This window comes from Corvus brachyrhynchos, unplaced genomic scaffold (genome assembly GCF_000691975.1).
Source record: "Corvus brachyrhynchos isolate BGI_N302 unplaced genomic scaffold, ASM69197v1 scaffold126, whole genome shotgun sequence".
Lineage (NCBI taxonomy): Eukaryota > Metazoa > Chordata > Aves > Passeriformes > Corvidae > Corvus > Corvus brachyrhynchos.
Window position 1 is genome coordinate 6705603 of NW_008239283.1, and position 11781 is coordinate 6717383.

General features: G+C 41.3%; 2 protein-coding genes and 1 long non-coding RNA gene across 4 annotated transcripts in view; 2 read left to right on the forward strand and 1 right to left on the reverse strand.

Moving 5' to 3' along the window:
• The window catches only part of LOC103619670 (poly [ADP-ribose] polymerase 14), a 16454-nt gene extending 6671 nt beyond the window's left edge, over positions 1 to 9783 (forward strand). For both annotated transcript variants that reach the window (XM_008638229.2, XM_017740121.1), the window contains 11 exons: positions 1027 to 1260; positions 1547 to 1768; positions 2739 to 2820; positions 3758 to 3907; positions 4436 to 4498; positions 5542 to 5709; positions 6574 to 6792; positions 6892 to 7485; positions 7935 to 8080; positions 8669 to 8843; positions 9070 to 9783. In XM_008638229.2, the coding sequence (XP_008636451.1) occupies positions 1027 to 1260; positions 1547 to 1768; positions 2739 to 2820; positions 3758 to 3907; positions 4436 to 4498; positions 5542 to 5709; positions 6574 to 6792; positions 6892 to 7485; positions 7935 to 8080; positions 8669 to 8843; positions 9070 to 9359 (2343 nt within the window). In that variant the 3' untranslated portion in view covers positions 9360 to 9783. The remainder of the gene's footprint in view (positions 1 to 1026; positions 1261 to 1546; positions 1769 to 2738; positions 2821 to 3757; positions 3908 to 4435; positions 4499 to 5541; positions 5710 to 6573; positions 6793 to 6891; positions 7486 to 7934; positions 8081 to 8668; positions 8844 to 9069) is intronic.
• Positions 9294 to 11781, reverse strand: part of LOC108448134 — a 3865-nt gene continuing 1377 nt past the window's right edge. Inside the window, exons 2-3 of the long non-coding RNA XR_001863914.1 lie at positions 10402 to 10551; positions 9294 to 9417 (exon numbers count right to left, since the gene is read on the reverse strand). This is a non-coding gene — a long non-coding RNA (uncharacterized LOC108448134). The remainder of the gene's footprint in view (positions 9418 to 10401; positions 10552 to 11781) is intronic.
• Positions 11495 to 11781, forward strand: part of LOC103619722 (poly [ADP-ribose] polymerase 14) — a 19836-nt gene continuing 19549 nt past the window's right edge. Inside the window, exon 1 of the mRNA XM_017740120.1 lies at positions 11495 to 11774. The gene's annotated coding sequence lies outside the window, so the exon portion shown is untranslated. The remainder of the gene's footprint in view (positions 11775 to 11781) is intronic.

Genomic DNA, 11781 nt, shown 5'->3' on the forward strand with positions numbered 1-11781 from the left:
GGCAGGAACCATCTTCAGGCAGCCTTGATCTTTTCAGAAATCTTGATTCTGGGAGGGTGGTACTAGTGCAAAAGCAAAAGAGGGTGCTCAATGTTGGTTAAAGTGAGTGCCTTGCTGTGGGAGAGTAGCTGGTGCTTCCAGGTGCTCTCAAGGTGGCACTGACACAAACATCTGAGGCCAGGCCCACAGCCAGGCATGTTCTCCCTGCATGTGTGGGATATTGGTCTTTGTTATGTCACTGGTGAACACTGGCGTGAAACATGCAGCTGGTACTGCACTTCCTGTGGAGAACCAGTGGCACTAATTCACTTCCAGTTGCCTCCTGCACTGAATTTCTCTTAGCTGGCTGATAGATACTTTAGTGCAATTGCCAATACTGGAAGCAACTCCGTCCAGGACCCTTCCCGTATTGGCCTGCAAAATCTCTGAGGAGTGGATGCCTCCCACAGCTTGTGCATGCAGCTCCTCCAGTTGGCCAGGGCAGAATATATGTTATGTGTATAGGGGCCCTTCCTGAGGAGCTAAATATAGGGCTTGACACAATGTTCAGTGCCCTTTGTATTTCTCTCATTCCTAAGTTACTGCTTTTCTCACTTCTTTCTCCTTAGATTACCCCCAGTCTTGTTTGTCTTTAACATCTTCTTGTCCCCCTGAACCAGCCATGCATGGAGGCCCTGCCTACCTCCGTGAACTCAGATTTTGGTCTGCAAGCCTCTCTTTGAGAACAAACGTGCATAAATGTTTTTCAAATGGAGGTAGAATGCATAAACCAGGAATGCAGAATTGTTACATTTCTCCCATTGGGCTGAAATAAATTTCATTGTTAACTCAGTTTTGTGTTTCTTTGGGCAGGCTTATGATATTAGAATTGAGCATAATTTCTGGTTTATTCCAAAACTTTGTTGTCTCTGGTTGCTGTCCCAAAAATTTACCTTGTAAACCATCAGGCAGGCTGTATTTGATTATCCAATGCAAAACTTAAATTTGATACTTACAAGCTAGAGTTTTTGCTTGTGTGTTTTTCAGACATCCATTGTTGTCGTCAGCGTTGGCAAAGATCTCCAGCTTGATAAAGGGCCACTTGGTAGAGCTTTGCTAAGCAAGGCAGGGCCAATGCTTCAGACAGGCTTGAAAAAAGAAGGCGGAGGAAGAACACCTGATGAAGGATCTGTGTTGAAAACAAAAGGTTACAATCTAGCTTGCAGTGTTGTGCTTCATGCTGTCGTACCTATGTGGTCCCAGAAAGACACACCTTCAAAGGTATAAGGGTTTTTATTTGCCTGACTTTGTCTGGGATTTATAGTGTGTTTAATGCCACTTTTCCTTTGAAATGGGGGACAGTGTCATAGAAGATTGAGAGAGTTTGACTCGTTCTTTTTAACTGTGGAGCTGATCCCTTGTTGGCTAATAAATTCCTTGTGAATTCCATGTGTATGCAATTAATTGTATTTTAATACCAAGAGACAGCTAAAAGGGAAAGTGTTACATTGCACATATCGGGAAAAAAATTACCTCCAGTAACTGAAAAAATAATTGTGCTTTACAGGTCTTGGGTGACATAATCACAAAATGCCTGGAGATTGCTGAAGAACTGTCTTTGAAATCAATTACTTTCCCAGCAATTGGGACAGGGAAATTAGAATTCCCAAGATCTGTTGTTGCTAAATTATTGTTTGACAAAGTATTTGAATTCAGTAGTAAAAATAGAGTAAATTCTCTTGAAGAAGTTCACTTTCTGTTGCATCCAAAAGACACGGCTAATATTCAGGTGAGTTACTGTGGTTTCCTCTCTCTATTATATGCTGGTTTATTTGGGTCTCTCTCATGATACTTGGCTAGATGATGATCTTCAAAGAATCCACAAGGTGCTTGTTCTTATCCTGAAAAAAAGGTTTGCTGACAGTCTCTCGTCTATACTGACAGTTCTCTTTTTGATTCTACCTCCCACCTATCCAGTACAGTCCTGCTCCCTTCCTATCCTTTTCTGTTCCCTGGGAATAATACAGACGAAAGTGTAATTACTCTTTATCTCATGAACTCGCCTAATTCTTCAGTCTGTAGATCAGACAAGTTTGCTGTAACTCCTGCATCAGTGCCTGTATCCTTGGAAAAAAGGTGTGCTTTTAATGGAATGCTGGTGTCTTTTTAGGAGGAATAAAACTGTGCTAGGATTGCTGTGCTGGTAAACTTCTGCAGTAGAAACATCAGTATTCTGCATCCCCCTTTCTTCAGCGTTACATTAGCATAAATTTATATCCATGCTCACGTTACTCATTTCACACCCAAAGAGAGCAGTCACACTGTGAATTGATGTCCAGATAAGTGTTTCTGTATTTGTTGCCTTCTGTACTTTGTGCAAGAGCTAATACATTTTGAAAGGCTAAACTTGAAGGCTACTGCCTCAAAGCCGGAGCTATTGTGCATAGAGAATGGTGGCATTACCTGGAAGAGCTGAGTTTAGTGTAAACTACTCACTCAGTATAAGGATGCCTTCTGCTGCTGTATCCCTGTGGAATGGTAACTAGAGCTTTGGCTCAGTTATTTGCAGTTCTGTGTGTTGCTCACACTGAATAGCCTTGCTCTATGAGAACAACGTGTCAGGACTGGCCATCAGCATTGGGGCAGATGGCGTGAAGTAATTTGTGTTCAGCTCTTTCTAAATGCTTTTTAGCTTTTCAAACCTTTATTTCTACTGTGTAAAGACTTCTACAGGGGTTGATTGTCATTTCCTTCTCTAGGAATTTTCAGATGAACTTGAAAAGAGGTCTGCAGCTGTTAAAGTGCAGCAGCTTTCTCCAAATGAGGCTAGCCAAAGCACAGGTAAGCTTGTTTCACAGAAGCTGTGTGCCTACTGATTTTTTAAAAAAAATTTTAAAGTATTCCAGGGAATGCATTTATTATGGATGTTTTAAGTACTTGTTTGGTGAGCATTCCCAAAATTGAGTGGCTGCTGTAAAGGTAGTATTTTCAGGCTGAGTGTCTGTTATGTCTGAACTAGTGTTAGAGATGCTGAGAAAAAAAGTGTATCTGTGATTCCTTATCTGGATAGTGCCCCTACGAATTGGAACAGCAGAAGCTATAAGGTGTCAAAGGTGTAAGCAGGGCTTCTTCTTTATTGCTGCAGCAGTAGATTAAACTGTGAACAAGTCAGTGTCTTCCTCTGCCCTGGGAAGGCAAGTGAGTTCCTGATTATGTGTGTTAAAGTGGCCTCTTTGAAATACTCTTTAAGTCTTTTACATGTTCAGATGAATAGCAAAACCAAACAGAAATATCTTTGGTGTTATCCATCTTAATGGAGCTGCAGCCTGTAAAAAAGTGAGTTACATGTTGAAAACTTAATTATGATTTTACAAGTAACACATGGGTAAAAAGTTCCACCTTTTCAAGCAGTAGAGAACCTGCCTGGAAACTATGAGATACAGGAGCAAGGGAGTGAGACTTGGAAAGTTTGTTCTCTCTTACATTAGAGTTTTACAACAGTAAAAAATGTCTCTAAGTAGTGTCTGCATACCAGGTGTGCAGCAAAACACATTTTCCCTGCCATGCTACCATGAACAGAAATGATGAGAATGAGTGCAGGTTGAGTACAGACTCTGCGAGAAGGAATGATTTTCAGTTAGCATGGCAGGCAATCCTTTTTACAGGCTGAGTGTGTAGCCAAACTGTGGTCTCTGTAGGCATTGTACCCATGAAAAGGTCCCTTATCTTTTACATCATCACTCCCTTCTGCTCAGGGTCTGTGTTTCTTTCCCTGCAGATTTTTCTGCCATCTCTTCAACCTCAGCACATAATGTGCTCGAAGTAACAATCGGCTCCATCGTGTTCCAGGTGGCAGAAGGTGATATTACCAAGGAGGAGGCAGATGTCATTGTAAACATAACAAATCAAACCTTCAACCTCAAAATAGGTATTTCAGTTGATATTATGTGTGAAAAAAGTGTGTGTGCTTGGAAGGGCTGGGAAAGAAGAGGAGGAAGTACTTTCTTCAATACTTGAAACCTTTTTTTTTTTTTGTTTCACAATGTAGTTTCTGTTTTGCTTCTTAGGGTACAAAAGTTCAATTAGGAAGCATCTGAAACTTTATTTATCTCTTGTTAATCTGTGTTACAGGATGGCATGTTTAAGACTGTCTTGAAGAAAGGGAAGCTAATAATTTTTTTAATATATATAATCTTTTTATAGAACACCTGTCAGACTAAAGGAGAAGACAAACCTCAATGAGGTTTTGACCTTAGTGAAACTTGCTAGGTACTTTCAACATCAATTTGAATTGAAAAGCATATAAGGCTAAAATTTTGGCTACAGTGTTGTTCATTAATAATCTGTAATGTTATCAGAATTGAGATATTTTAGATGTGATGAGGCATACAATTCTGCCTCAGATAGTATTTTAACAGCAGTTAACAGTGGATTCATGTGCCTCTTCTCATTTAAGGCGTCTCCAGAGCAATTCTGAATGGTGCTGGAAAAGCAGTTGAAGATGAATGTGGTGTACTAGGTATGGTACAACATTTCTGACCTTTCCAAAGGTGTTAATGCATGGCAGGGAATCTCTTGGAATACTTTCTCAGTACTGACTACTGAAGTTCCATCTGTATTATGCACTGTGTTACAGCAACTAGTTTTCAATCAGTTAATGTGATACATGGAAAACATCTAATGAGGGAAAGAAAAGTAAAATCTTCAAGAGGAGACTGCTTCTAAGAATACATAAAGATCTAAATCTCTTAGTTATTGCATCCTCTTATTCCAATCAAGATTTCTGTGATAAAAACAGAGTCAACATTGAACAGAGCCATGAGCAAGGGGTGATGTTGGCAAAAATGTTAATAGAGAAGCCATCTCTCACTGGAAACAACTGTGTAGCTGCAACTCCTTTTGTTATTTCTTGGTGAGATGTGTGCTGTTGGCCTAACTAGTAACTCACTGCCACATCCTGTGGGTGACTACTTTTCAGTAGCGTGAAGCTGGGTTCCTGCCTCAGAAGAGGCTTTTATTTGTAGGCCAAATTCAGCTAGTGGACAACAACTATAATGAAAGAGGAGCAAAGATGGATGAGTATGTGATTTAAAACCCCAGAAAATAAGGGAAGGGGGAAATATGCAGGTGTGGAGGTCAGCTTGGAAGACCAACCAAAGGAAAAAAATTACATGGAAGAGATGAGAGGTAAACAGGCTTCTCTTGCATAGGCCAAGAAGGTATTTTGGGTTAGGTGGCCTGGGGGTGGATGGCACACGTGTGTGTGTGTGTGAAGACAGAGTGATAGTCTGCATGAAGTTCTCCAAGTTTATAGAGCAAACCTGGCAACTAAAGGCACACACTAAATTTATTTATTTGCCAAACAAGGCAAATATTTTCCAAACATAAATTGAGTTCTTGTGCCTTGAAAGTGAAAATTGAGAGAGGGGTTGCTCACTTTATGGAAGGAGACACAAAGCTTATCCTGGGGTATATTTGTCACTATTTATTTTTTCTAATGAGGACTAGTACACATCTGTGTTGGGGATAATTGTTGATTATTTTCTTCGACTTATGTTTCAGCCCCGCAAACTAACAAGAGCTATATCATCACCCAGGCAGGAAACCTGCCATGCAAAAAAATCATTCATTTTGTTGCCCAAAATGATATCAAGTTGCTGGTCTCCCAGGTGCTCCAGGAGTGTGAACTACAGCAGTATACCTCTGTTGCCTTCCCAGCAATTGGAACAGGTCTGTGTCTCCCTTTTCTGAAAAGGGTTCAGTGCATGTGATTCTGCTGATCTCAGGGCTCAAGTGATAAATATGATTTATCTGGAGAGGTTATTATTTGGTGAAAATACATTTGGAAACTGCAGTCTTTAAAAATGTTATTAGAGGCTTATGAAAGCTAGAAAGCTTCACTCCTTGCAGTGCTCCAGTACATAACGAGCAAGAGTGTTCTAAAGCCAGCATTTCATTGCTGACAGGGATTCAAAGGTAAGTCTGTGCTTCCTGAAGAACCTGCAGCCTCGTATGTGTGAGCAGCTCATCAGACAGCGAATAGCCAGGGACCTAGTTCTCTGTTGCTGAAATTAGTTGATGATGCATCTCTGGCCAGCAGCTGCACAAGTAGGGTTGATACGGATGGAACATGAACCTGTCAGAAAGCCCAGATTGTCCCTTTTTCTTCTCTTGTTATTTTCAGTTAGTTTGGTAGAAATCCCTGGAGTGGGAGAATCCAGAAATGCACCCTATGCATGTGGGAACCTCTTGCATGAATAAAACTAGGCTTGCATTTTGAGCAAGGAATGGACTACTTGGGCCACTGAGCAGCAGGCCTGTGGCCTATTAGTTACCCAAGACATATTATCTCCATCATAACCTGATTGGTTGCCATGCTAACAAAAGGAAACTTCCATTTTTCCCTTCCATTTTCCCCTAACTTTCTTTGCCTGATAAATAGAAACCTTTCCTAATTGCCAGCCTGACGTTATTCTTGAACTGTTTATGATCCAGGTGATTGTGCATGTTCATAGCTGTTCTTTTAAAGATATTTTAATAATTTGTGACAGTTATTAACACTTTTTAGAGCAAAATATCTGCTACTTTTTTCAGGAGAGGCAGGCCGCAATCCAGCTGAGGTAGCTGACAACATGATAGATGCAGTAACTGACTTTGCAAAATGGAATTCTGCTCCGTCTGTGAAAAGTATTAAAGTTGTCATCTTTCAGCCACATCTGATGAGTGTGTTCCATGCAAGCATGCAGAAAAGAGAAAAGTCTGCTGCAACAGTATTCAAATCGTTGATTTCCAAGGCATTTCACATGACTAAATGTAAGTAGATGTCACCTAAGTGCAGTTTATAGTTCAATCCATTTAGCACCAGCTAATAAAGATTAATATTGATTACAATCTTTATGTATTTCAATGTAGCACTCTGGAGCTCTGAGAAACGTCCCCCAAAGAAAAAAGCCACAGTGGTTCTGGAAAAGAAAATTGACCTGGCTGTTGTACAGATTTGTGGTGAAAATAAAAAAGAAGTGGAAGAAGCTGAAAAGTGGCTGAGAGGTGCAATTTCAAAAGAACAATCTCAAACAGAAATTGTAGATGAGTCTATCTCTCATTTCGGTGAAGAAGAGAGTGAAGAACTGGATGACCTAGAAGAGAGATTAAAAATTGTTCTTCATTTGAAGGGTACCTCTATTGAAATTTCAGGGGTTACAAAAGATGTCTGCATGGCTTCTTTAGCTGTTCATAAAATGATCCTCAGGGTAAAAGCTGCTAAAGAGAAAGAGATCCAGGCAAAACTTCTACAAAATTTAATCGAATGGAAATATTTTGCAAAGGGTTCTTATGTGCCCTTCAACAGTCTCACAAATGTGGAGTTGGAAAATGCTTACATGAGAAAGCAGAAAATTATTGAAGTCACCATTGGTGAGCAAACATACACAGTGGATATGGAACGTAAGACTGCTGTGGATGCCCAAGGAACAGAGATATCCATTATACGTGTTGACAAATCTGAAGGTAAGTAAAAGCATCTTGACAGCCTGATGTTCCTATGTGAAAACCTGGGTTGTATCCAGTTAGGAGAAGGGAATGATGAGAATATTTAAAATACTGTTAGGAGCTTTGTGCAGGTGCTTTTCTGGAGAATGTAGAAAGGAACCAAATTGGGAAATAAAAGAACCTTGCAGCTATTTAAAATATTTTGAAAGGAGAGTAATGTGTTCTGATGTTCTTAACAGGCTTACTAGCAATAATTTTCTTGTAGCAGTTGTCATTCTGGCTCTCGGCTCACTTCTGTTCTTGAGACATACCCTCTTCCATTTACTACTGGTCCTTTTCAAGGAGATACCTCTTTCTGACTCATCCATAAGCAAGATGTATGGACTTCCAGAAGGATTTATAGCAGGGCATATTTCATTTTAAGCAGGGGATTTGGGTGAATATGATTGATCATGTTTCTTTTGCAGATCAAAAGTCAACGATGCTCCCTCCTACGTGGGACCCTATGGAAAATGAGCAACCCAAAATAGTGGAACTAAAACCAAACTCAAAAGAGTATAAAGACGTGCAGGAAAGGTTTCTGCGGACCTGTCAGTCATTCAAAATTGAAAAGGTAAAAGCAAGTCATCATTTCTGAGCATGAACACCTTGATGGCAAGTGATGATGGTTACTAATAAAACCAGAAAAATAATTCCCCTGAGATTTCTGAAGTTGGACAACTCTTTTTGGCTGTCACTAATCAGTTTAATGTTGCAATTGAGGTATTTGGAGCAGCTCTTAAGTAGTCACTTCTTCAGCTCCAGGGGAGAGTGCCCTTCCTTGGAATGTCCTGGTTTGATATATGCGTGTTGCAGGATCCCCACTGCAACAGGAATGGTTTTTGCTGTAGCAGAACACATCTTTTGCCCACATAAGGCACTTGTGCTGTGCAGGCCCAGCAGGCATCTATGGCCTGGAAACCTGCAAATGCCTCCTGTATTGTTTCCCAGGGAGTGTTTGTCTCATGGTTTGGGCTGGGTTCTGCTATCTGCCATGCCAGAGTTTGGAAGGATTTGACTAACATCTGTCATCATCTGATATATGTGCATTGGAGCTAGGAGAGGAATCTTGGAAGCAGGTTGAATAATTGATCGGCTAACTTTTTTCATCACAGCAACCTACCCACTTTCTTTCTTTCTGTCTTGCTATCAAACTTCACAGATTGAAAGGGTACAGAACCCATATTTTTGGAAGGCCTACCAAATAAAAAAGTGTGAGATGGATAAAAAAAATGGCAGCAGAAAGAATGAGAAGAAGCTGTTCCATGGGACGAGTAAGGAGTCATTAACCTTAATTAACAAACATGGATTTAACCGGAGCTATGCTGGAATGCACGGTAATGTAACTTTCAAAACAACTCTTGTTTTCCTGAATAGGGCTAGGACTGACTTTCCATGCCATCTGTATAATCCTGCCTTGTATGCAAAATTACTTATTTTGTTGTGTCTCCCTATGGCAAATAAAAAGCAGAGTTGTCCAGAGATTCACAGGCTCTGAACATGGCAGATAAAGAATTGCTGCTACTGAAACACTCACAAACGTTTTTTTTTTTCTGACTACAGCTGCAAATTTTGGAAATGGAACATACTTTGCTGTTAATGCCAGCTATTCTGCCCACGACACCTACTCTAAACCAGATGTGAATGGGAGGAAGTACATGTACTTGGCTCGAGTCCTTGTTGGAGAATATTCTCAGGGGATAAGAGGAGCAATTACTCCAGCAGCAAAAAATGCTGGCAACTCCGTAGATCTGTATGACAGTTCAACTGATAACGTGAGCCAGCCATCCATGTTCATAATTTTTAATGACATTCAAGCTTATCCAGAATACCTTATCACTTTCACTAGATAAGTATTTTGATTGCAGCCACAACTGCATGTCTTTCAGCCTTTATGTAGGATGGAAACACCTGTAAAAAACACACAACAGAAACAATAAAGGGTTGCATCAAATTCATTTCTGTTTCCATTCAAGCAATCTCAGGCAATTTCTGATCCCCCTGAAGCTTGTTTATACTTGGAGCAGCTGAGCATATTAACACTTGAGCACAATATTTTACTGCAAACCTTTCAGATTACATAATGGGCCTTTGTACTGTATCAGCTTTCCCATACAGCCTTAGGACCTTCCTAAGTGCTGGTGGGGAATATGAATGATAATGCAGCCATGGACTATTCAGTGTTGCATTTCTGATGCCTTCTTACACTCTGTAAGTTACAGTCTCATATTGTATTATGTTAGAGCAGTTTTCAATAAATGAACCAGTTGTACTTAATGGCTTGTGTTTGTCTAAACCTCTTCAGACATTTAGCATTGGCTTTCAACCAGTGAACGTCACTGGACTTGACATTACAGATACGAATTGACTTGGTTTTAATACAGTAATCCTGCTGCTTTGTAGCACCTCCAACTTTGAAGAGCCCTTGGCTCCTCTGAATGTATTGGGTTTGACTTGGTTGGTTGTATGATTGAGAAAAAAATCTTCCAATGCTTTCTTTACAGAGTTAGGTTACTGTTGAAGTTTTACCGTGGGTTGGTGTGTCCATGTGAGCAATAACTACTGCAGGGTAACTGTGGCCAAGGGACACCGTCTCTAGGGAGGGTGGTGTGAAATAACATGAATCTGCAAGTCAAGTATCTCAATAGAGCCATAAACCTCAGGCTATGCATTTGCACCCATCCCATCACTGCCTCTGTGACAGCACTGGAATGCTCCCTTTGGGCTTTTTTGCTTTTTACTGTCTCAGTTTTCTAACCACTGAAAATCGCTGAAATCAAGTGCGTTGAAATCAATTTAACCCAGAGCTGGAAATCAAGATATTGGTATGGGGGACAAAAGTCTTAAGTTTCACTTGTACAATGAATAAACTTATTAAATCCCCATAACAAATACCTGTGGCCAGTGGTTTATCAGCGTGCCAGAAGCCAGAGGAGATGGCTCCAGGTGCCTCACTGCAGCTGATGGGTCACTGGTACCAGTCTGACCATTCTCCCCAGGAGCCAGTACTGCATCAGGTCTCAGCTTCCCCAGCACCACAAGAAGCTGCAGAGGACACCAAGGTGTTTTTTCACCAGTGCTTGCATTAGAGGTGCCGAGGGCATCAAGCATGGAGCAGAAATCTGTAGCCCTGGGCTATGTGCAGGCTGTGAGTGAGATGTTGCTTTCCAAATGGGTTTATTCCAACAAGCAAAGGCCAAAGCTAGGAGCATACAGGGGGACCAAGAATCATTGAATAGGCTGAATTGGAAGGGACCCACAAGGATCATCAAGTCCAGTTCCTGACCCTGCATAGGACATCCCTCAGAGTCACACCATGTGCCTGAGAGCATTGTCCAGATGCTTCCGGAATGCTGTCAGGCTTGGTGCTGTGACCACTTCCTTGGGGAGCCTGTGCACAGCCACCCTCTGACTGAAGAACTTTTTCCTAATATCCAACCTAAATCTCCCCTGACACAACTTGTTCCACCCCAGTCTTGTTCCTCTGGCAGCAATGATGCAAAACGTGGAATATGCAAAAATTTTCTTAAGGAACCATGTTCTTTGGTGTTTGATCTTTGTACACGTTCAGGTGCAATCAACAAGAAAGGAGATTTCATCCATGAATAGCAGATTCAGAAACAGATAGCAGCTAGCAAGTAAGCTCTAACTGATGTCCAGGTGTTAGACAAATTACTTGTTAGTAGAATTGCCTTGTTAAGATTTAGGGCTCAACATGTTTCTGTGATTTGAGACTTAGGGGGAGGTTAACAAAGCTTGGGAAGAAGGATTTACCACTGATAGCAGACACAAAGAATGCAGAATTTACAGGCCACAAGGACATTTGGCAAAAACCCCAAGATAAGGAAGAAACTAACAAAGACAACTCAGCAAGTGTGTTGAAAGATAGAATACTAATTAATAAGAGAACTAAGTTACATGTAGCCAATGAACATTAATGCCTTCTTTTTTGCTAAAATGTACAAAGAGTGAAAAAGTTATGGCAGTCGCCGTGCTGGCTTTGTGGATTTGCCACTCAGCCCCCCTTTCTGTGCAGAACTGTGGATGAATCAAATCCCCCGACTGTGTGTGTGGATTGGCCTCTTGCGCACAGGGTGGAAGAACCTCTCTTGGGACAACAGCGAGACGGGCTGCCAGCCCCCGGCACAGGAACAGCCAGGGCATTTGGGGAGGTGATGGATGTGCTTTGGATGTCCTCGGGGGAGAGGAGCGTAAGGGCGCAGGTGTGAAGCTGTGCCCGGAAGGCCCGAGGAGGCGGCCTGGGGCAGGTGTGTG